Source organism: Diorhabda sublineata, chromosome 9 (genome assembly GCF_026230105.1).
Source record: "Diorhabda sublineata isolate icDioSubl1.1 chromosome 9, icDioSubl1.1, whole genome shotgun sequence".
Taxonomy (NCBI): Eukaryota; Metazoa; Arthropoda; class Insecta; order Coleoptera; family Chrysomelidae; genus Diorhabda; species Diorhabda sublineata.
The window spans coordinates 24,237,938-24,264,880 of record NC_079482.1 but is presented as its reverse complement, the minus strand read 5'-3'; the positions used below and the strand labels follow the sequence as shown (position 1 = coordinate 24,264,880).

At 32.1% G+C, this 26,943-nt stretch overlaps 1 protein-coding gene across 2 annotated transcripts in view; it reads left to right on the top strand.

Moving 5' to 3' along the window:
• Positions 1-26,943, top strand: part of LOC130448902 (adenylate cyclase type 3) — an 84,030-nt gene that overhangs the window by 32,651 nt on the left and 24,436 nt on the right. For both annotated transcript variants that reach the window (XM_056786491.1, XM_056786492.1), the window contains exons 3-7: positions 3,370-3,723; positions 10,300-10,449; positions 13,288-13,403; positions 15,276-15,387; positions 16,886-17,013. In XM_056786491.1, coding sequence (XP_056642469.1) covers positions 3,370-3,723; positions 10,300-10,449; positions 13,288-13,403; positions 15,276-15,387; positions 16,886-17,013 — 860 coding nt within the window. The remainder of the gene's footprint in view (positions 1-3,369; positions 3,724-10,299; positions 10,450-13,287; positions 13,404-15,275; positions 15,388-16,885; positions 17,014-26,943) is intronic.

Here is a 26,943-nt window from a genome sequence, read left to right as displayed (position 1 = left end):
AGCGTATTTCATCAACTGGACTCAAAAGAACTCTTATCAAGCAAATACGAATCGAGGAGAGTTATTGGTTTGATTACTGGCCATTTTCTTGAGAACTATCACTTGAAGAATACCAGAGAAACCTCTGATAGCACCTCCTCTGTAAGGGCTAGGATAACCATCATCGAATGCTACTGCACTTATGGTAATTGTAATGATATATAGGAATACGGATAATTCTTACAAAAGTAAAGAAAAATAGAGATGATAGAATGAGAAAAGCCCACCAGGAGGTAGACGGAGATTATACCCGACACCACTAGGACCATCTGTGCAGAGATAGTCTGGTAGAAGCTAGTGATTCTCAGCGCAGCTTTTTTCTGTACCATCGTCATCGCCTTGCAGTATTTCTTTATTCTCAGAGCGTCTGATAATACAGATTTCCGTACCATACACGATAATTGAGTCGTCGTTATCAGCAGCCATCGTTTTCCCGGAAGTGGGCCGTTAATATTTGCCATTAAGCGGCTCAAAGATGCTGTTTTCTCGGCCGCCGTTTGAACTGTCTTCTGTATGCTAGATCAAAAAGACATCTTCGTATCTAAGGTCACTCCCAAAGACTTTACATCGCATCTAGAGTCGATTTTGTCTGTCAAAATGTCAATGGGCAGTCTTGTCTGTATTCGTATCCAGCGAGTTAAAGTCCTAGATTTTGCAAGCCTGGGACTGCGCGCTAACTTACGTTAGCTCTATCTTCTTTATTATTATTTATTGCATCATCGTCAGTGTTTTACAAGTTCGCTCAAAGTAGACCAAAAAGTTATTTACAAACATATAAACATGCTCAACCTTTATATGTGAATTGATCTTTCTGTAATCAATTATTTGACTTTTTTTATTGTATACTTTGTTTCTCCTAGTTTTAGTGGATCATTTTGGAATACTTTTTCCCAATACGTTAAGAAAACATTGCTGCAACATAACCGATCTGCTGGATATACATTTACCCCTAATTGATAAATTATTGCAGTATATTGCAGATCAGAATCGATGTAATATGTCAAAGATAAGTTCTACTGAATATTTACTTAAATACTTTGATATAATACATGGAGAAATCGATATTAATCCCACGTTTATATACTTACATAAAATGTAATTAGAGTATCATCTGCTTGTTCAAGATGAAGTCTTTTGAATTCTCTTCTGATTTCCCTCACGATATTTTTTATAGTTTGACTTAGTTCTGAATCTTCCTTCGCTACAGACATATTACGATACCTGGTTTTATTCATTGTTAGAAGTTTTTTCTTTCCTTTAATTTACCAAACAAAAAAATTATCAATATGCCTAATGTTATTCAGTTTGACACTCTTAATTAGAAAGTCACATTGAAGTTTGGAATATTTATAATTTCAGTGGTAGCTGTGTTTCAATGGAATTTATTATACCTCAACAACTTACTCAATAGTGGAAATATTGAATGATCAAAACATTTAGCTCTAGTTTTTTTGGATTGAATCTACTTTTCTAGAAATTCACAAAAAGAATTTTAAAGGTAAACCAAATTATACCGAACCTCGAAGCGTCTCCCATCCCAAGTACATGTCAACGTCAACCCAAGAGTACTAACACCAGAGTGTTATCAATGAGGTATCATGAGAACTGGTTGTCTTAATAATTACATTCATCTAATTTATAAGATGTTTTAATGATATAGTCAAGAAAAAATTGAAAATATACATAATATCCATAAACAAAACTGATTGAAATATACTATAGGTCAAAAGTTTATGTGATATACAAGAAATAAAAATATTACGATCGATTTTGATATTTGAATATTGAAGACCTAATTCCCTGTCCAATTTGTCTCACAACAGCTCGATTGGGTTGAGGTCGGACGACTGTGTCGAACAAATTATTACCTCCAGTACATTCTTTTTTTCCCATTCTTCCAAATACTCTTTGCACAGCTTCGAGGAATGCTTTGGATGGAAATTATGCTTGAAGATAAATTTCTTACCGATCAGGAGCTGCAAAAACTATTTTTTCTAGCTTTCTTTCTTCATTTCTTTCAATTTTTATCAGGTCTACAGTCGATCATCACCGAGTCAAAACATTGCTGTTATCTAAAAGAACAGCTTCAAGACCTTCTTTTGAAGAGACGATAAAAAGTTACCAGTCAGAAGGTGCGCACTCCGGAGCTACAAGACGATTAACTAGATCAGCAGTTACTTGAGAAATTACAAGTAGTCCGCTCGTGCGAAATATTTCACAAATGAACCTCAGGAAATTTATACCAAGGAAAGGTAGTGATTTGCTTAAACTTAGACGTCAGTAATTAAAAAAAGGTCGTTAGGAAATCCCAAATCTCTTGCTGACTCATTCAGTCCGGCTTGTGAAGATAATTGTGGCTGGTTCAGACCCGAAGTTGATGGTTCCTAATCACTATCCATTACATGTAGGGAACCAGAAGCTGAACAGCTTTCAGTATCTTCTTTTAGTAATTTCCTTTCATCGAGCTGAATATGAATGAGTGTCCGCAGCGCAAGCAAAAACATTGCTGTTATCTAAAAGAACATCTTCAAAGTTACCAGTCAGAAGGTGCCTACTCCGGAGCTACAAGGCGATTAACTACCAAGGAAAGGAAGTTTTTTAATTGCAGGGAACCGAAAGTTGAGCAGCTGTGAGGAACTTATATGAATTGATATTGTTTGGGTACAACATACGTTTTAAAGTTTTTCTGTTATGTGCTTTAATATCATCCGAACAAAAGTAACGGATTTCTCCAGACCAGTCGTACTCCAAAGGGAAGGTTTTTTCTATTCCCTTTGGCCCAATGTCTTACAACCTCTTCACGTACCTTGCAGACAACGTGTGGTGCCCAATATTTATCTTGATCTCTTAATTTGACTTTTAAATAAACATAATATGCATTTATTTTGTTGTCCTATTAAATTTCGTGCAATCATGCGTCATTTTTGTTCAATAATATTTAACTTCGTAGCTCCTTCCATGAAATGATTTGTAGGAAATTCTAGATCAAGAACTCAGCTTACTATGTAATCTAGTGGAGTTTTGTTTCAATATAAAAGTCATATTTCAAAATTTATCATTATAACAATAAGTTGCGTCTTGGAACTTATAGTACAGTGAATGAAGGACAAAACTTTGCATGAAATTTCTTAGAGGGCGCATTTAAGTTTTAATCAGTACATTCTGACTATAACTTTAAAAATTGAGCATATTTTGTTGAAAATAGAGCGGGTAGGGGCCTGAAAAATGACCCATTGTTAAGATAATTCGTTTTCCCTCAATATCTTCAGCTATTATATATTTTATTTCGAGTCTAATTTTGATAGATTATCATTATTTATTTATTTCCAGATTCCGAGCGGCCAAGATATATGGATTTTCGGTTTCATGAGTCTCTTCCTCACGATTAACAGCTGCATCTTAGTCTGGTGTAAAAGATCATATGAAAATAAATTTATTTGGGCTGGTATACCGCATCTCTGTTGGCACGTCGCTAATGCACAGATACTGGTAGCACTTTTTCTTAAAAAAAATGAAGTAACTTCCAGAGATAGTCTAGGATGGGTATTACTATTGGACTATCTCATTTACGTCACTTTACCAATGAGGTTACGATACATTGTTATTTTGAGTTTGGGAACTTGCGCATCGTACATCGCTGCTCTTATAGGACTCTCAAAATCAGATTTGCATTTCTATCAACAGGTGAGTCGCGAAGTTGATTATTTTTGTACCAAATTTTTGTTATAACATCTCTTAACTTATTAATTACTCATTTCTGATATTTTTGTTGGTAAATCTCATTCATTATAGGTAGAAATTGTGTCGAAACCAGAGATTATCTTTCAAAAAACGAATTACAATTAAAGAAAATTGAAAATCAAAACCATTTATCAACACAACCATACTACAACTTTCAATATAATCAGATAAATTCTAAAGATAGATTTTAGAGGGAAAGTTACGCTAATTTTCAGTATATCAGTTACTGAAGAAATTTCAGCAACCATTAAATAAAATTCATCGGGAGCATTATTTAAAAAATCACTAATTTGTGTCTCGCAACAGTTCCATAACTCCAAACTTTTCCTCTGTATAATAAATACTATAAATATTTTTTATTTTATTAAAACATTGATTTGAATTAATTGAAAACTGAGGAAATAGTATGAAAATAAAAAACTTTTCCATAATTAATTGATTAATTATTCATTATTTTCATAAGTAATCTGTCTCTTGATTTGATCCTCCGATTGCGTATCTGTGACAAATAATAATGAAAATTTTTTTTGCTATTTTTAATCTGCCGACTTTAATAAATCCCAAAATTCCCGCTTGATGTGAATTTTAGATAAAAATACCAAAAAGTTTCTAAATCTAAAGATATAATGTTAGTTTGGTTATAAAAAATCTAATAAACATATATTTCCCGTTATTAAACATGAATTTAGAAGTGGCCGAAGGCTTGTAAATCTGTTTACCAAGATTGATGAAAATGTAAATCCAATTTCAAATCCGATACGACCTCTAGCTGCAGGAACCCACGTGTACATATATCAACAACACAAATATTTAGAATATTTTAAATAGAATTTGTGGAATCGACAGATTGAAATAAATTCGATAATTCTTTAATTGTACAATTGATATTGCATTTTTTGTAGTAATAGTTGATGCTCAAATATACTAGAAACACCTATTGACTTTTATTTAGTGTATCCGCGTCCAGATTATGGTTCATTTGAAATATAAGCTTGTATAGAGAGTCTCTTTTAATTAAAGTCGATTTCAAATGCTTCAATTGTATAAAACACAAAAAGAAAATCTTAATATTCGAAGTATAGTCTATTATATATTCAACCCAACGTTCAGCAAGCACTTTGGTAAAACTATTCATTGGGGTTAGTTGCACGTAAAATTTCACCGTTAATTTGAATAAATAGTTATTTAACGTAGCAAGGTCTGGACTGAATGCTGGATGTGGTAGCTGTTCAATACCACCAAGTGCTTCGTTGTTATTCCCAGCTTTCGGTTAACTACATTTGGATATTTTTCAAATAAAACTGCATATAAAAGCATCAGCTGTCCACTATATACTTCGGCATTGGTAGATCAACCATCTAGAATGATTTTGAAGTACACTGAACTTTCACAATTCGACTAGACACTAAACAAGACTTCTCTCTCGAATCGATACCTCTTTGCAACGGATTCTAGTAATTTTCCTTTGTCTAACCACTTATCTTTCGGTAGGTCAAGTAGAGATGAGTAAACGGCTTGTTTACTCATCCCTACTCGACATTTCGTTCGAATCTTGGTTAGTTTGTGTGACTTTCTATTCAATTTTATATATTTTCCTTGCTACTAGGGTTGCTTTAGATTTCAAACTGAACAAAATCGCGTCAATTGGACCCCCCATTTCCCACTTGATCATAAAAATTTGATTTAATTATTTTTTTCATAAGTGGTTACCATGAATAGATGAATAGTTAGTCCCCTGAACGATTTCGCAAAATTTGAATTTTAACAATTCTTTTACAATGAAAATTTTGAGTATTTTTCATTGAAAAATGAATGGAAAATTCGTTAACTGTAAATTAACGAAATTATTAGGATTTATTGTTCAATACCTGTATTTTAATGAAACATTAATGTCTTAGAATTATTTGTTTATTTCCATATTGTCAATTAACTTTTATTTAAAATATTATTATTATTCAATATATTTTATTGTTATTATTATCAAATAAATGTATTTAAAGTATATTTCTTACATATTTCAATCTTTTAAACAATGTTATGAATGACTCAAGCAATAAAATATTATATTTATTATAATCCTAAATAATAAAAATTCATAACTTTTCAATTATAAATTTTATGAAAAAAATAAAAAATTTTCGTCAATTTCATTACTATAACCCATCGGATGACCTATTACTGAAATATAAGCTCGTTTTAGATAATGAGAAAGTTTTTATTAACAAAGTTTTTGAAAAAAAATAAGGACAATTAGTGTCTATAAAATATTATTTTTAATTATTAGTTCGTTTGCCTGTTTTTACTCACTAATAAAAAAAATAATGTATTAATCATAAGATTTAAATATATTTGATTATAATAATCAAAAAATATATAATAAATAATAATATTTTTGTATGTAAATATGTAAAATTAACATTCGTTTCGTTAATTAATCAAAAATACTCAAATTTTTGATTGTAAAAAAATTATTGTTAAAATCAAAATTTTACAAAATCGTTAGGGGGATTAACTATTCATGGCAACTACTTAAAAATGGGGGGGTTCATAAAACAATTCTTCATAGATTTAAATTAGAAAATGGTTCCTAACAAGTTACATGTTTAATTTGAATCGTAGGACTTTTCATATATGAAAACCAACCCTCTGTATTTACTTTTAAAATTAAAAAAAGCAGATACTGACGAATTGAGCGTTAGTTCGTGTAATTTTTCACGCCAACTGTAATTTTCAGACTATTCGGAATCGCATAAATTTGAACGGAAACTTCCGTTATTCCTTTTTTAACATTGCAGATTTTATAATGAAAGCTTTCCACAGACCTTTATCGATTTTCCCGTTCTGCAAAAGTATGTACTCAGGATGACACTATATTGAATTTTATTTTTAGTCAAGGTCGAGGTGAAACTTAGATCTTTATATTGATTCTCATTGTTTATCCCAGAACTCTTGTGGCTTTTGATTCGATGTTTCTAATTACGTAATTTGTTAAGAAAACATAATATCGTCCAAGATTGGATAAGAAGTTGATGCATCATTTCAATTATAAAATGGACGTCCAGTTATACAAATTTTTCACAAATTGAAATCTTGTTATGTAATAAGAAGAAAACGCTTAGATCAAAGTCTGCGAGAACACATTACAGTCAAAAGGTAGTTAATAGTATACCAAGCTGAATAGAAGTAGTAATCAGCCGAAGAGGCGATAAACAGAAAACTTTTATGACTGCCAATCTTGCCTTTCATCTGTTTCATCTTCATCATCACTCTGGTGTATTAACTCGATGATAAAAACGATACCAAAAAGTGTATCAAGTCAGTTAAAACATTTTTACATCCGAAATAAAACTTTTGCATAAAATAATTGACTTGCCCAACGTTCTAGATAGACAAAGCTCTTCACAGAACTCTCAAACTAGAGAAACGTGTGTTACGTAAGGAAAAAATTCATGAAGTACACATAACTTTCAAAAAGAATAACTGTCATAAGATATAGTAACAAACCTAGATGATCCCTTAATTATAAAAGACTCTAAAGAAGGTCGAAAGTTCACGAAATATTGATTAAAGTGCCAGTTGGGACACTAAATCTTTCTCAAAGATATTTACGAGTATCTACGAGGGTAGGTGACTTTATGGTCGGGTTTTCGTCTATAAAATATCAATTCAGCAATACTCAGAATCATATATGTAAATAATAATGATTCAATACATCAGGTATCCATCAATGTCAATGTTGAGTCGATATTATTATATTAAAATTGAAAACACACATGCCAAATTTAAATTTCTTAGATTTGTTGATGTTTCGACCTATTTCTGTCTTTAGAATTTTAGAAATTATCTTTTTCATTTTTTTATTCATCACAACTACATTTTGAATTTTCATAATTAAATTTTGTTTATATTTTATGATTTGTTAATACAGTTTTATTTTTCATCGTATTGATGATATTTTAATCTATTTTCTGAATATTTAGATGTTTATCCTATGTAAGCAGGTAAACATAATCATTGGTATATCAAAACACACTGAAAATTAATCCTGGATCCACAATACGTTTTATATTTGTTTAAAGGCAAATATATTGTTTATTCACAAACTAAATAACCATTTTAGATACGTACTTTGAATTGGCACTAAGCAGAACAAGGTTATATTCTTTTTTCTACTCACGCCATTTATCCATTCAAATTTCCCGCGTTTATTAATATTGAAAGCATGATTTAATGATAATTTAACCACATCGAGCGCTGTGATCGATTCAGTTGTCCCTACTATACAGAGTATTCCGGGACTTGGATGCAAAAAATTCGAGAGTTAGTAGATGAAGTGGAAATAATGCTGTGACATGAAAAAATTTCCTCATACTCCTCCTTTCTGAGTTATAGGATGTTGATGTTACGAAATCAGAATTTATATTCAAGTATATTTTCTAAATTATACATTCGAACATTATGAATTGTTAATTAATAATTAATTAAGTACATGTAATGTTTTTGATAGAATACTTAATTCTAAACTACTATCTGAAGGCCAGGGGCGGTTCACGCCCAATGGTTAACGATATGTAACTTATATAAGAACCAATTTATTCAATCTAAAAATGACAAAAAGTGTTTTACATGCCAAGAAAACCGTTCGCGATAAATATAACTATTATAAACGGTTTTTCATTCAATTTTCACACATATTAATATTAAAAGCACGATTTGACGATAATTTAACCACATCGAGCGCTGTGATCGATTCAGTACTATATACTCCGCTTCCTGGAGACAGATAAAATCTTGACGTTTTGACCCATTGCGGTTTTTAGCATACAACATACAATTTCTGTAGATAAAAACCGCAATAGGCTGAAAGGTCAAGATTTTATCTGTTTTTAAACGAAGTTTCAATTAAAGGAGACCTGAAATAAACACGATCCCTCAACAAAACCATATAAACAAGATCTAAGAAGTATTTAACGAAAGATATCATTAGGAGTAGATAAGAGGTTTTAAATAATTTCATATTCTATAATCAGATTTTTTTATTTGTAAATTATGAATATTTCCCAACTTTTTTATCAAGAATTAAGCTAAAATTGGAATTATGATAAACATCTTGGTGAAGTTCAGAATACCCTGAGAGTTTTTTCTAACGTTTTCCTTCCAATGGAATTAATATTAGTAAAGGATCAATGTACACATTCCAAAATTTCAATGTTTGTTTTCCATCATTCAGTTTAATATTAATTCGACAGAGAAATGGGAGGATTAGTTGAGGAAGATGGGGAAACAAATAGAAATGAAAAGCTTGCTTTTGTACATCTCTCACTGAAAGTACCATTCAGAATAATTCAATAGGATCATCGCTTTATGGTTATTATAAATTTCCATAGCGGATTCATTAGAAATTATATAATAATAATTGTCCATATGTCTGAAATTTTGCGTTAATAATATGTGCAGAATTTGATTTTGTTTCCGGATGGAATTATTATACTCTAATATACATAACCTCACTTTTCCGACTGGAGATTCTTCCTCAGTAAGTGGTTTTCGGCTTTAGTTAAAGTATATAATTACTATTAAATCGGACGCTTTTTAACGAATGAAACAATTTTTGAATTAAATTGATAAAAATTAAACAAAGAAGGCACGAGTAGGTAGAACAGATTTGAATAAAAAGGAGCTTATGCCCTAACATATAAAATAACATATAACTGAATCCATATTTTTTTAAAATATAACCAAACAGGAATCCGTTCTACTTTATTAGTTCTGTTCCCTAAATAAATAGAAAATTTACATGAAAATTATTTTACAAAATTTGCTTAAAGCTAATGGAGGCAATATATAAAAAGCAGCGTTAAACAATATGAGGAAAACTTAGATTGAAGATAGCTAGAGGACGATTTAGCAACGAAACTTATTGAGTTTTTCGAATGGAGTGGGAGGTCGATAACAAATTTCTTAATAGCTAGAATTAAAAAAGAAGTGACTATTTGAGAGGTCTAAACTTATTATCGTAAGGGGGTGGAGAGATAATACGTTTATTTCTATTTTTGTTACATGCCCGATTTCTAAACAAAAAAGTGTCGCGTGACATTATTTTTTGGCAGTTATTAATAGACTGCAACCTTGATGTATATATGGACGTTTTTATCACTATGCTCAATTTTTCTCAAATATTCTGTAGTAAAAAAATCAACGTGATGAATGAGTAGAGGGAGGGTTAGTCTGAAACTTCACCAACACCAATAGTATCAGTTCCAATGTTACTATTTTCTGAAGTTAATTTTATAACTTGTTCTGAGTAAACAAAAAGGATAATTTCCAATCCTAATATTAGTTGACTGGTTGTAATAGAGGTGGTGTATTATTCGGATAAGCTAAAGTTAATAAATCAGAGTTATAAATCACGGCATCGCTGAAACAAGAGCTGGATTGCAAATAAGGTTATATTATATTTGCGTTATATAACCTATAAATTTATAAATCATTGTTACTTATTCAAATATTTTTTTGCAGCACCTCTGTAATTGCATCCTACTGGCGACAGCAAATTTATTGGGACTTTCATCCTTTCTCGTTGAGGATAAGCAACAACGAAGAGCTTTTCTTGAAACAAGACAATCTCTGGAGGTGAAACTAGTTATTGAGGAACAAAGTGCTGAGCAGGTACCTATCTATACCAATATCTATACCATTCAATTTTGAATGGTATAGATATTCAGTTTGCTGGTTGAAAACCAGTCATACACCATATTAATTGTACTAAGTCAACTCAGAAGTGAACTCATAGGAATTTGAACGATCTAAACTGATAATTAAATGATACTCAAGAAATCGGAACCAGTACGAACAGTACAACAGTCAACATTAAAAAATAAGACGAAAATATGGTGAAATGAAGATGGATGCATGAAAATGGCAACACTGCGTAGAAACTGAATTTTTTAATCATAAAGTCATAAATTCAGAATAAGTCAAAAGTCTTTGTTGGTGTGGATATTAAGGATGATGGCGATGAAATAGAGAATGTAAGTGGGCTGGAGTTCAAACAAAAATGGCAAGATTATTGAACAAGTAGGAAGATTAGGTGAAATCAAATAAAGTATAGTATACAAAAGTGTTGTAAAATAAAGGCAAAATATAAAAAAGAGTCGAAGAAAATCATTATGAATCCCTCCATTGGTAGATAAATTTGATACTATGACTCTCAACAAGTATCTTGGTTCACCATAAACGCTCAAATGGATCCAGACGAGAAAATCAAGATCAGAATTGAAATGGCAATGTTTACAAACAGAAATCTAAACCTCCACGTCAAAATAGGATTCATGGAATGTTATGTGTGGTCAGTACTGATGTACGGAGTGGAAACTTGGACCTTGATAGCTCAAATGATCAAAAAACTTGAGGATGTGGCTCTATGGACTGACTAAATCACCAACGACGAAGTACTAAGACGCTTTGGTCGCAAAAGAAAGCTGGTGACAATTATTAAGATAAGAAAAACATCTTACATAGGAGACATCTTACGCAACGACCAATACCTACTGCTACAAACCATAGTTCACAGCAGAGTAGAGGGAGAGAAAGGCATCGGCAAGAAGAAGAAATCCTGGCACGAGAAGAAGAAGAAGATCACTCTCAAGCCTCATTTTGGCTACAAATGAATTTCCGTTAAACCAGATGTCTACGCATTCAAAGTGATCCGCTCTTTTGCTTGGAATTATGATCTAATGGATACATTGTCGTGAAAGCTGCTCACTGGAATAGCATCAAGAAACAACTGTACAGCAGAAAAAAACAAAAGGAAAAAGGAAAACTAATAAGAGAGTGTTGTAAACTCTGCTAGGATGGCCTTTTATACCGTTCACTTTTCAAAGCTTCACTGGGCTCAAGACGCGTTTCATGAAGCGGATTTTTGAGTTTTGAAAATTCACAAGAAGCCAAATCTAGCTAATACGGTGATTGAGCGATTACGTTCGTAGCTGACGCGCGTTTCGACAACCAAGTTATCGTCTTCAGAGACTGAAGACCTACAGTCTTTGAAGACGACAACAGAAAATGCAATTGTGAGTGTTGGTGCACTGGTAGTGTAAACAGTGTGTATCATCAACAGTTAAAAAACTCCAACTTATAATTTGAGCACACTATGTAAAAGAAACAATAGTAGAAGTGAGACTATCTAAGATAAATGACGACAAGAAAGAACTTGATTACAGGAAAGACAAAAAAATGAAATGAGGACAGTAGCTTGGAAAATGAACGAGAAAATGCTTATGGAAAGGAAGTAGATTACAAAAAAATATCAGTGGCGTTGCATAGAAAGATAGTGGAGCGAATGTACAATGATACACCACAACCTAGGCACATCAAGACCGTTATGCGGATCCCTGGATAGATAACTGGAAGCCGCTAAAAAATTAGCACACAGTGTTGTTCTTTCAAACTCTAAAATTCATGAGTCAAATTGCTAATATTGATAAAGCAAATAGACAGTACGATAATTATGGGAAAGTTAAAATGAATTTTCAGAGTTCAAACATTAAGTTTCCACTTTATCAGTGTGTATAATCAACGAACAGTGAATTAAACTAACTCATAGTTTTCTTCGAGCTAATGACCTAATATTAGTGTATTCGTTAGATATAATGTGCCGTAATGAACGTATTTTTGAAAATTATGATTTTCTGGCCAATTTAACAGGAAAGTAAGTCCCATCTAACATCTTTAAGTATAAAGGAACTGAAATCTGACGATAACAGAGAATCAAATTAGTAGTTAAGAGACCCTTCCAATTTAGGCTAAAATGGAATCCACAATTCCACTTAACATCATTATTAGGAAATCATTTTATATAGTCCAGTGAGAGATAAAAAAATTCTAAAACGATTTCACTTCCTTCGAAAATTTGTGAATATTTTCAGAACTAGTTTATAACTTACCAGAGAATATAAAGGCACTTTTAGGAGGTTGGGTAAAAATATTTCTGACTATCTATACAGTACTTCCAAATTAATGAAATTCTGTCTTTTCATTTCATTAGTATATTCTCCAAACAGTGTAAAAATTACCGTTTTTTCATATCGTTAAACTGGAAATTATTCTGTATGAAATTTCCAGGCCCCACACTGTTGAATTAACACAGGAATTGTGATAGCCCGGATTTGGTATATATTGACTTTTTCCTAGTTCCGAGATCGAAGAGCAGAAACCCGAAAATGAATTGAAAGAATCCTTAAATAGACATGGTGGTTAAGTAAAAAAACACGATCTAATTTTCTTTCGTATATTTTTGTTGATAAATCGTTATCATCTTAGGTTTCTTCTGATTGACAAATAATTTTTCGAAGCAGGAAATATTGAGCTTTCCACCTATTTTGGTCTCCTCCAATTAAAGCGATTTATCAACAAAAACATACTGAGAGGTCTAAGAAATGAAAGAAGTTGAAGAAATTTATTTCCTTATTGCGTATTACGTAGCTGTATTTCTGTTTTTTTTTACAGGAGCGCTTGTTACTTTCGGTTCTGCCTGAGCACGTTGCAGTTCAAATGAGACAGGATTTAGATTCGGCAGACAGTCAATTCAAAAAAATATACATGAGCCGACACGAAAATGTAAGGTAATGATCCTTAAACTTGATTTCATTGTATCAATTCAATACGGTCTAAATTAATTCATCCCATCCATAAATCATCTATTTTATAAACGGTTTACGGAAGTGGTTTCAGGTAAAGATAGTTCTTTATTTTCAATTTAGTGCGTTAGATGGATCTGCCACCATAAATAGACATTAATTTGATAGAAATGAATAGTTGATAGATTGTTGTTGATTCTTCTTTTGGTTGTTACTTCAGTACATAGGCTTCTGAACCTAGGAGTCTTCCTCCCAATCGACCTTTATTCTACAATTTTTCCCTAAATTATGAGCTGTAGGATCTATTTATTTTGAACTTCTTCTGATGTGGCCAAGATATTTGGGTTTTCTTTACACATTCTTCCAAATAATACGTATACTATGGAAAGGCCATATTTCGAAGGCTTCTAGTCTTTTCCGTAATATGGGTTGAGGGCCCAAGCTTCTACATCTTACTAGACTGGGAATATATAGCCTTGGGTATCCGTGTTTTCAGCTCCGAGCTTAGGTGGTTACTGAGAAGCTTCGTGATCTTTTTCAATTCGTCGAATAGCCATCAATAAAGAAATAATTCGTAAAGTGCCAAATTTCATTTCAATCAGGTTTTTAAACCTTTCTAAATTCCAGCAAAATTAAGGATATATTTTGCTATATCCATATACACATGGGAAATTTGTAGGGTGTTTAAAATCTTTTTATTGGTAGAATATTTTGTATCAGTTCAATTCAAGATTTTATAACAATTACGTATATTTAGATGCCTTTCAAGAGCCCTGTTAAATTCATCCAATTTCCTGAAACTATTGCTCTTTATTAAAACACAATAGTCTGCGGGCCAACGTTATGTAATTCTTTTTCATTATTTCCTGTCAAGAAACTTTCCTGATTGTTTTTGAAATTAGCGGCATTTCGTGAAATATTCTTGCTCATATTTTAATATTTTCTTTACAAATCTTATTTTTCAAGCGATTTTTCTGCCTCTAGTTCCCGTTGTAGTACAACCAGAAGCCTGGGCGAGATTTTGAAGTTATACTAGAAAAGGTGAAGGTTTTAATGGAATAACCGTTCATTAAAAAATTAACAGGTTTGATCAAATTTGACGCGAACTGATGAGTTGCATGGTGAATTGAATCGCAGACAAAATACGGAATCTTTTGCAATAAAAACACCGAGTAGAGTTCGGGAAAAAGCATTTATCAAACGTAACATTACTGGTGACAAAATGTGGGCTCATTGGAATAATCATCGTTTTATTCGTGGTGTGATCAAACATGGATTTGTTCCAATGGTTCAAAAGGTCAATAAGGAACACTATTTGGCTATTTTGAAACCCCTTTTTGAAGCTATTCTTCGTGTGATTGATTTTTTGGCCAAACATGAAACTAGAATTGTCGTTAAGCCAGTATCTGAGCTAGATTTTGCTCCCTGTAACTTTTCCTCTGTACAAACCTTAAACTTTTGGCTACTTACCATGATTTGATTGGAACGTTTTGTATGGAAAATTGTATTGATCGGAAATAGCTTATTTTGCAGGCGATTATAAATATTTGTTTGAATTCTATTCTCGATTGACAAAGACACAAGTTTCGGATTACTCATTCCATTGAAATATTGAATGAATAATTAAAATTTTTGAAAGTTGGTCATTTATCTTGTCACTAGAATTTTCAAAATTAACGTAACAAACAAAAAGGTTTGGACACAACGTTGCCAGATCGCTGTTACTGTCGTGAATCTTATCACTTTTCACACGCACCTAGAATGAGCTAAAATATGTGTTTATGGTTTTCATCACATAAAAGTGGTTTTATATGGTTTCAATTGATTAAAATCCTGTATAATATTATATTTTTACAGTATTTTGTATGCAGACATCGTTGGTTTCACCGCCATTTCTTCAACGTATTCAGCTCAAGAATTGGTTAAAATGCTCAACGAGCTTTTCGCAAGATTTGACAAATTATCTGAAGTAAGTAGATTTCCAAAGTTAATTAAAGAACTATAATTCGTAGCACGTGTGTTCAAATTGATGTTGTAATTTGTATATTTTCAATATTAGAACGTTATAAATGTTATGAATCACGTAATTAGACACGTGTATTCTTGAAGTATAGTATTTTTAAATTCAATATATTCCGATCCATAACATGTTCATTGTATGAATAATTTGCTCAATTCCACTTCTATTTATTGTGGTAGACGATAATTTATTGAAAAATTACGAAGATTTGAGGTCAATATCAACAAAAAAATCGTTCCAGGGAGCAGTCAATCATAAACTAAAAATTAAGTGAGATAATTTTTGCACTTTAGAAAATGAAACAGATACTGATGATAACAGAGTTGTTAAATTATATTATGAGCATATATAGGTACAGAAATGTAGTGGAAAGTTGATCAAATAGGATCTATTAGTTTTAAGTATTTAATTCATCCTTGAAGGCCAGATAATCACGGAAAATGTGCACATTCATGAAAGATGTCCGATTCAATGTCAAGACATCGTTGAAGAATGGAGTTTAAGTCCAACAAGAGCTCATAGAAACGCAAGGAGTGGCTATGAGTAGCTAGACAGTCAGAAGAAAACTCAAGGCAAGTTAGCCTTTGGCCGAAAGTCCAGTTACTGGCCCGAATTGAGCGACAACCCATCTAAGATTTACCAAAGATCACGGTAATTATATTGAACAATGGGAATCCGTTTTCTTCTCAGATAGAAGAATATAAACCTACCGAAGACCTGGAGAAAGATTTTTGGAGACTTTTGGAGAAGATTCCCGAAAGGTTTGAGTGGGAATTTCAATGTATACATAAACCGAGTTAGTTTTTATTGAAACTGGCGGAGAAATTAAAGGCGAATCGATACTTAGAAGACATTTTAGGGGATTACGTCGTTTCGTCCCGTCCACATACTGCTGGTTCGTTCGACAGTATTTAAATTGTCACTATGGACTTGAATCTTATCAAGCATTCATAGGATGAACATAAGAGAATAGTTTGGGTTATAAATCTTGTACTAGCCACGAAATTGGACCTCAAAACGGCGCTTAACTAAAAATGGGATAGCATCGAAAAAGATCGAGTAAAGAAACTTATTCAAAGCACTAAATATTGATTGATTGAGTTTTTTACCGTGAGCGTTCGATTTGAGTCGATTTTTTTTGCTCACGAGTGTATTATTTTGCTAAGTGCTGCTATGCTAAGTGTGTAGATTCAAAAAGAGACAATATTTAAAAATCTAAATTATTATGGAAAACAAATAACTTCCCTTGTCAGATCTTCCAAGACAATCCTCGTATCTTTTTCAATCTTGTGGAAGTCTTTTAATGATTTAGATACCAGAAACAAGTAAATTTGAAAACTTCTCTTGTTCAAAGTTCAAATTACTAGTATTCAAAGCGTTTCAAAGAAAAAATCTTCGATCAGTTCGGGTTAAATCGTAAAATCATCTAAAATTTTGAATGTTTCAGAAATATCAACAGATAAGGATAAAAATTCTTGGAGACTGTTATTATTGTATAAGTGGAGCACCGAAAGAAAGCCCTGATCATGCCGTTTTATCCGTTCATATGGGTTTATCCATGGTTAAAGCGATCAAGTAAGTATTCTAACCACGTACTTTTTAAAGAAATTGCTATTTGAATTATTTAGTTACCGGCGACGCCTACAAGCTCAGCTCGGGTCTATTTTAGAAAAACCAAATGAGAAAAAAAACTTAAAAGTTTATGTTTGAATAGTTTTTGAACTCAATATAAAGACAAAATGAAAGAAAGCTGCTAGATATACCAGGTGAGAATATTAAGTACTAAGACTAACGTAGCGTTAGAAAAAACAGTCGCGGAAATATGACCCCCGGGAACAATTGAATCCAAGTCACATCACCGTTCATTATATTTTAACCAATAAATTGTAGTTAAGACACATCTGGTTGGAAATAGATCCTTCAAACCTTTCACAGCAATAAAAGAACATCAATAATCGATGAAAAATGATTCAGTGTTTCGAAAAATATCATAATTGGTTTGTAGACAACCTGGACACAAAACACCATGGCATGAATTAGCTCAAATGTTAGTTTGAATGCATGTTGATATATTCTTCGATCATCGGGGAATCATCCCACAAAGTACGTGCGGTTTAAAGTCAAATGACAAATCAACAATTTTACCGCGAAGTTTTTGAAAGAGCAAAATAATTGAGCCTCACATCATTTCCTCACAAAGACATTTCAATATAGAAATTTTTAAGTTCATCAAAATATTCCCTTGCTTCTTAACTTCGTTACTTATTTGACATGAGTCATCTGAAATTCACAACTCATATGAAGGGAAACCATTTTTGGTCATTAGAAACCGTTCAAACTGATCAGATAAAGGCTATTCCAGTAAACGTGCTCTGACGCTACTAGTGAAAGAGCTGTCACTAATGCTGCGTGGCTTTCCAAGGGATTACTGTGAAGAAGGCAACATTTAATTCCCACTCCCTGTATGACATTTTAAGTCATCTAACCACGTAGTTTCTGATTGGAAATAAAGACGAAGATCGTAGATGTCTTTTCAGAAATTTGTGTATGTTTCGCATAACTGGTTCGTGTTAAGTCAAATAATTTAACCCCTTTGATGGGCAGATCGGTTTAGAGAAAGTCGTGAGGCGATGAAAGATGGCGAGAGGCGTTGTGTCCAAATGTTACAGTGACTAGTGCCTTCTACGACAGAGCTACGAGAACGTGAACCTAACCAAATATGCCAGATTTGGCTTCGAAGGATTAAGTACGAGTAGATTGGTTCCAATCACCAGCAGAATCCCTTCGGTAGACTTCCAGGGCTGCTACCAGTAGTGGATGGTACAATGGATTGAGTTTGTTGCACTCCTTGGGTACTATGAAGAGGTGACTGCCAAAAATTTACTACTTTTTGTACATACAACCTTTATAACCAAATTCTAATTGATGCATACAAGTTTTGATATCCAGCTTATCTATTGGTGATGAGTATTTAAGTTTCTGGAATTGTTTATGCTAAAAAACTTGAAATTTTTGTTGGAATAGATTGGGAGAGATATGTTATTGAAGTTTTTCATTCTCTGCCGTAACGAATTTTCGTTTGTCCATTAAGATCATTTGAAATTCCAGTTGTGGAATATATAAATTATATAAATGAATATTGAACTGCATAAAATCTACTATCTATTCATTATTAACACATCCAGGATTGATTTTACTTGAGTGGAAAATATTTTTAAAAGCTCTGCAAGTTTTTAATTGTCGGTGTAGTTCATTGAATGTCGCAGAGAGGTAAAAAAAGAACCTGCACAAAACATAATGCAAACAACTTCACTAATTAACGCCGTTGGCTATAAAAACTGCAGTTTTGTTCGTATTTTCTCATAAAATTTTCATCTAGATATTTTATTTAAATCTTACTACATACGACTACATCCTGTGGAAAATTAGAGAAAGAATTCAACAATTAAAAGAAATATAGAAAGAGAAATAAAAATGCACATGATAATAATCGGAACAGTGATACAGAGAATACACAGAAATAAATAAATAGAAGCTACTGAAATGAAATAAAGAAAGGAAAAGACATTTGATGAAGAACGTAAAAAAATTCAAGACAGAATAAACACACACGAAGACGTACATGAGAAAGAAAGTCGGTTTAAGAAATATGATTAAAATGGTAAAATAATACAAGAAAGGAAAAGAAAGTCAATATTAATACCGACTGTAATTAATGTGGAAAATATTGAATTGCAAGGCCACAAAACACGAATCAATCAAGTGAAATTAACTAGATTGCGGACAGAAATGGAAAAACAAAAAGAGATCAAAAGAAAACGTATAGGAAGCGATAGGAAGAAATATACAAGGAACAAAAACAGTGTGAATAATTTATTCAAATAATATTGGAAATATTGAGTTCCATAGCCACAAAACTCGAAGTAATGGAGAAAGATAAACCAGATTGGTAAGAGGAAAAATGGAGGTGAACTTATTGGGAAAAGGAAACCAATATAAATAACAAAAATGAATAATATTAACTTCCAAGGTCACGAAATACAAATAAAATAAGCGAGATTAACCAAGATGCGGACAGAAACAGAGAAAAACAAAAAGAGATCAGACAGGAAGCAAAAAAGGAGCGTAAAGACAAAGTCACCCAAAACAGGCGAATATATACGGTGAAATATAGAAAAAAACAAAGAAAGATCAAAATGGCAGCGAATTGAAAGTGATGGGGAGAGAATAAATAATAATATAGAAAATATTAAACTTCGAAGCTATAAAACACTAATAAATGAAGGGAATTTAACTAGATTGGAGATAAAAACAAAAAAAAACATAAGGAGATCAGGAAAAAACCGTACAAGTAAAAAAACAAGTGTCAATAACGAATACAAAGAAAAGAGAAAAATTTGAGTTACATAATCACAAAACCCGAACAAGTGGAGAAAGATGAACCTAATTGGGGAGGGAAATAAAGAAAAAGTGATGAGGGATCAAAATGAGAGAAAGCTGCAAGTGATAATACATAAGTAGAAAGGAAAAAGCTTACGGGGAAATAAAGCCAGCGTAAATAATAAATGTAGTCAATATGAAAAATCTTATATTCCAATTCCAAAAAAAAAAACACGCAGAAATGACGTTGGATTGCTACATTGGGGACACAAATGAAAAAATTCAAAAAGATACGTTAAGGAACTAGAAAGAGATTGATGAAAAAGCTAAGTAAGAGAGAAAAGAAAAAAGAGAAAAGAGAAGCTTGTCTAAGGAAAAAAATTGTGATGGAAATGAATAAAAAGTGAGAAGAAGACGTAGAAGGAAAAGGAAGAAAATTATTGAGACTAATTTCAGATCCTCACGATCTATACAATGAATCTGCAATAAAGAAAATAATCCAATCATATTGAAGTAATTGAGATATTCATAGAATAGAACAAAAACACAGTGTGAAAAATGAAGAAAAAAATAGAAGGATATTTTTCGAAATATGTTGAAATTCTTCTTACCAGAATTATTTTCCGAGTTTGCAATGCATTAAATTAATTTCCACACTAATTGGTTTTATATGAACCATTATTTTCTAATAATTACCTCAGAAATTTGATTAAAGTTAGAATTGATTATCACGGATAGTAACGTGAAGTAATGAAGTTGAAAGAATCAATGAATGTAGTAGTGAAAAAAATGAAGTGTCATTTCACTTTTTTGCTACTCTCAAGGTTCTACAAAGGTAATGCAATTACAAAAATTAGAATAAGTAGAAAAACCTTGGTTAAATGAGATATAAAACGACTAATTAATTTCAAGATTTATAAACAACTAATTTAGAAATCAAGCTTTATTTATCGTAAACAACACACGAAATAAATTAGTATTTCCGAGTGAAATAAATCCTATCGAGTTGATTTTATTAAAAAGGATGTTTACCTTTGCAGTGCTTAATTCATTTTCTAACGAAGGATTTATTTAATCGCGTAGATTCGAACATTTCATTCACAACATCTAAACAAACGTAAATAAAGATTTTATCATTGGAATTATTATTCCATTCCACTGATGAGATTCTAAAGCGAATTCAACAAATAATAATAAAATTTATTACCACCTGATAATTTATTGGAATAGTAAAGAATGAAACTCACTCTGACAATTATTAGTAATACATTCTGAAAAATAATTTATCCACATTGATTTTTATAGTTACGTAAAAACGAAATAATATTTTCAGAGACTGTTCACTACTAAAACATTGATGAATGTTTGTCGGTTTCATAAACTGTATAAAACTCTATGCCTATATTGATGGGAGATATTGATCAATATCTTCTTGTGGTACTTTGATCCCAGTAACTTCGACGTCATGGATTAACTGTACCAGCATCTGTGGAGGGAGTCAAAACTTGTATAGTTTTTCTCTATAAAATCTCGCCCATTGTAGATGGGATTGCAATATTGTGAGAAAGGATGCTTTATGAAAAAAGTTCAAAGATCCACGTGCAGTTTCAATTAGTATTCAATTTTAATAACTAGCTGAAAAATGTTAGTTTTAGTAATTTAAAAAAAATATTTTACAAATTTCAATATTTTTAAAGACTTTAGACTTTTGAAAACCTTTTTTGAACACACAGGACATTGAAATGCCTTTTTTGTTCACATTAAACGTCGAAAAGTTTTTTTTGATCACATTAGATGTTGAAAACCCATTAGAAAAACACTTTTTTTGAACAAAACAAAAGGTTTACGAAATTAAAGTATCTTAGTTCAATCATTACTGGATGATGTGGATTGAAGATTTTCTCAAATCTCCCAGTACTGGGAAATATCATTGAAATAATCGCAAATATCATTTGAATACTGACAAATTTCATTTAGATGTTGGCAAAAGCCGTTTTTTACCAAATTCAGCTTAGAAAAACCATCTTGTGATAGAATTAGCCATTAAGAAGACAGTATTTGACAAACTTGGATTTTTTGCTAGCAATAGAGTTGGAAAAACCCTCCTTCCATCATATTCAGAATTGAAAAGTGACTTTTGTGAGAAAATAGTTGGACTAGGAAAAGGATTTCACGTTGAAATTGGAAAACTCAATTTTCTTACCAAATTCAAGTAGGAAAATTTGTTTTTTGACTACAATGAGCTTAGAAATTCCTTTTTTGTTCAAATTCGACTTAGGAAAGCTTTTTTCAATCAAATGAAGCAAAGGAAAATGATTTCTGTGACAAAAAAATAGTTGGACTAGAAAAAAGTCAAAATAGGATTTGGAAAACTCATTTTTTGTACTAAATTCTATTAAGAAAAATTGTTTTTTGACAAAAATGGATTCAGAAATTCCTTTTTTGGTAACATTAGACTTTAAAAAAACTTTTTTTGATCAAATTAAAAGTGGGAGTTTGACGAGAAGGTCATTTTTTGTCAGAATATGATTCGAAAAACTCATTCTTCTCCCTGAAGTTTAGTAGAAAATTCGTTTTTTTGGCAAAATTGGTGTAGGAAAAGCCTTTTTGATCTAATTGAACTTGAAATTTTGGCAAATTTGAATCTAAAAATCTTTCTTTTGCATCAAAAATTTCAATGGATTTCCAACAAAATTAAACCTCAAAGATATTTGGCAAAATTAATCTCTTAAGCTTATTTTTAGACAAAATTAACTCCTTTTCGATCAAATTTAGAAACCCATTTCTGTTGACGGATGAGACTTGACTTGGACTTTTTCTTTTGACGAAATTTGATTCGAAAAAACGTATTTTGGCGACAATAAATATTGATTAGCCTTGTATGAGAACATTGGACTTGTAAAACTTATTCAAATAACTTAATTGGGCTTAAGAAAACTAAAATTACCTTTGGACTTATAAAAAATCATTTTTTAACGAATTGAATTGAATATTACATTTTTTCTTTGATAAAATTAGACATGGAGAAGCCTATGTTAACCAAGTTTGTGTCAGAAAATTAATTTCATCCACCAATTTATACTTTTTTAATTGCATTAGCTGTAAAAAATTAATTTTTTTGACAAATTGACCTCTGAAAAAACCTTTTTTTCGTTAAATTTGATTCTAAAAAATTTTCGACTAAATCAGACCAAAAAGACATTTGAAAGGAGTGTGACATAGAAAATCTTCGATGGTACAGTAAGTTTACATTTAGCAATATAGATAAACCATAATTTTATTATATTCAAGTCTAATAAATGATGAAACAATCCAACCAGCCATTTTGTGGTATTCCATAATGCTTAGTAAGGTCTAGGTTACCCATCTGCAACAATTTTTAAACGATGAATTATTATAGAAAAACCTAAAATCCTACTTTTGTTGAAATGTGTTGCGAAGAGAATCTTGGAAATGAGATAGAACAAAACTTTCACCATTATTTGCAAAAAATATTGAAAACAAAATTATGTGACGTACGTAATCTTCAATATACAGGGCTTTTGACTTGTCCAACCTTTTTTTTATTGTTTAATTATACAAATTATAGGAAATATTTCGATTATTCTGTAATAATATTCAAACTTCAATAACACTAAAACTCTTAATTTAGATGTAGAGTTATGATATAACAGGTATATAATTATACAATTATTCACGTAAAATAAAAATTGGAATATTGTTTTTAATCGTATTAACTGGAACTAATTTATCCCATATGAAATATAAAATTCCATATAGAGTGCCTGGCAACAAGTTTTCGAAACTACATTGTGATATTACCGATGACAATAATTGTATAAATTTGCTTGGTATTGAATTCATTTTGAATTTGGCACGAACATTCCTATCGATTCCAATATTTCTCTTGGACCCTAGAATACAAATTATTTTGATTTCAATTTGCACTTAATATCGGTAAATTAACGATAAAATATATATAGCTATGCAATTATTTATTGCCTTACACCAGTTGGCAGTATTGACAATGTTAATAGAGGTACGAAAATTGTTTAATCGACGAAGTATATTTTAGATATTTGAAAAAAATAGTTTATTTTCAAATGTGATATATCAAAAATGCAAGCAACTTGATTCGATGAATTGAATCAAGCATCGGGTTCGTAGAAGGCTCGGAATTGGAGTTATTGACATAAACGTTGTTGCTGGTGCTAAATAGGAATTTGTATCGATACTACCTAGGAATTAACTGTTCGGAAGACAAGAGTCTTTTTAGAAGTTAGTTAAATAGGGTGCGGTAAGCGTTTGCTCTATATTCGATTGGAGAACGGATCCATTCCAAATAAACGGATCTTGAGACGTTCTCCCAAACGAATCACGTGGTTGAAGTCTTCAATTCAATCTTCAACTAACAGAGAATCACTTAATTGAGCGACCTCCTCCTGATTTCCAGTATGATACGTGTTTTACCTAAAATATATTATATAGAATATTAAGTTATATACCAATAGATCAAATTTGTTTGGTTGAGGATTATCCCAGGTCTGACCAAAAGATAGGGGTAGTTATGCGAAAACTGGAACAAAAATAGCGTCGTAGACATGTTTCCTTCGAGTGTTTGGCATTGTTTCACAAAAATAAAAGATGAAACATTCAAAAGAATGGGAGAGCCGGCTTCAAAGAAGGTAAAGACCGTTTCTCCTGCAGACAAGGTCATAAAGTTTGTTTTTTTCCATAATTTCCGAATTGACTATGTTGTAAAACGGAAAAACTATCAACGGCGGGTATTATACGAACTTATCGCAACGTTTGAGCGAAGAAATCAAGTAAAAGGGCGCATCTGGTTAAGAAGAAAGTATTGTTTCATTAAGACAATGCACCAGCTCACACATCCTTAATTGCGATGGTCAAAATGAATGAATTAAAGTTTGAATTCCTACCTCATGTACACTATTCACCAGATTGAGCCCCCTCGTATTATCTTCTGTTCCCAGACTTGGTGGTCCAAGAGATTACGTTGAAACATAAATATACTCTTCTCCAAAAGTTTTATTTGCTCCACAATCAGTTGTCCAGTTTTGAAAACAGAAATAACATTTTTTTTTGTTATTCAATTGATTTTATTCTGTTGAAAATTCATTTTGTTTGGATATTCTCTCTTTTTAATACAAAATAAAAGGATAATCGAAGCTAAAAAGCTCGGCTCGAAACTAATTTTTCGCTTGAGAAAGCTCATATTGTTTTGGCGTTGCGAAATGTTTGTTTTTCGTAATTTTTTTTCTTATTAAACGTTGCATGAAACGACGTTTTAATAAATAATTTTACGGCACGCTTATGGAATTAAAAAATTTATTGCCGTATTTAAAGGAAAACACTAATTCTAATATACTAACGATAAATTGTATATTATCTGTTTGTTTCTATTTCCACTAATTATCAAACGATAATTACAAGTGAATAGAGCGTTTCCTATATTGTAACAATGATTTTCTTATCTCTCTCTCTTGAATTTATAATACCCAAGGAGAAAGAGGACTGGGAAATCATTGTAGTGTTAAGTAATTTATCCTAAAGGAAAGTTATAACTCTCTTGTGAAGCACGTGTGATAGATTAATAGTCTAATTGGATATATATACAAGCTATTTTCACAGTTAATGTAGAATAAAGTTGAAGATACATAGAAGAGCCTTTCTACTATGTTAGTTTCAAGATTTCCACATTTTCTATCATCTGACTACAATGACAAAGAGCCAAATTGAAAAAATTGATTTCCTTCCAGAAGTTTACCAGATATCAAACTGATAAATTACATACCTACATTAAAAAAATCAATGCGAATGTAGTTTTGAGTGGAAAATCTCAAAACATTCTGGTCATCATCAATATCAATATCGAATTTCATGTTCACTTGAAACGAAACCAAAAAATCATAATCTTTGAGCGAGATTTAAGCCAACGTCGTATTTGGTTTTGATCAGTTTCTAATGAACTTGATATTAACGTGAAACAAACTGACCAACTCGAGCTATTGATCAGCATTGAGCACTCACCTTGAATGTAACTCTAAGTACAAGGACACGTACTCCAGGATCTTCTACGTGAACAGTGGAGTACCACAGGGATCAGTACTGGGCCCATCTCTCTGGAACATCTTGCTTTTTAGCATAGAGATCACAAGGAGTTACCGTAGATGGTTAGACACGAAACTCAGCTTGAAAAAACACGTAGAAAAGTCAATAGAAAAATCAGAGAAAACTCTTTCAGATCTAGCGAGTGTAATCCCAAGCATTGGCGGTTCTAGTGCATCGTTCCAAGCGTGGTCCATAGCTACATGGTACAGCGCACCAATATGGCATACTTTAGATGAAAGAAAAAAATTTTTGTCGCAAAGCTGACACAACTACAGAGGTAGATGAAAAGACAGGTACAATGGACTGTGGAAGGTTAGGTCCTAGAACAAATCTTCCTATTATCAAAATCTGGGTGAACAGGAGGCACTGACTACTTCTTGACACAAGCACTCACAGCCCATGGATGCTTTCGCGGGTACATATCTACCAGGCGGAGCTCAGACACTCCTAAATGCACCTTCTGCAGTGAGGAAGACGATGTCGCGAATACACTCTTCCATTGCTTCAGATGGGAAAAAGTGAGATACGTGGACGAAGTTTATAGTATAATAGAAACCAAAGAGATAGATGGTAGGAGCTAGATATTACGAAAGACAGCTTTTGCGAGAGCAGATACCATTGAATAATGCGGGAGCTCAATGGTGGTTCTAGTCCGATACTACTCGACGATGACGGCGGGGGTCTAAGAGGGCTTCCCCTCCTACAGGAAGTATAAAGGCATATATTTTATTGACTATTTTTGAAGAAGTTACAGTAAAGGATGGTCCTGGACGCTGATGACTCTACGTGTTGGTATGGGCACTTGTGAAAGCAGAGAATTATCTACAAATCATTTCTTAAGACCGACTACTATCTTGCTAATAGTTACGTGACTTTTTAACGATTTATTTCATTATCCATTCAAGTGAAAAATAATTTTTAGTTGGTTAACATCGGAACCATGGCGAAACTCAATCTTTCGTCATACTGCTATTGTATAGTGTTGCCTTTACT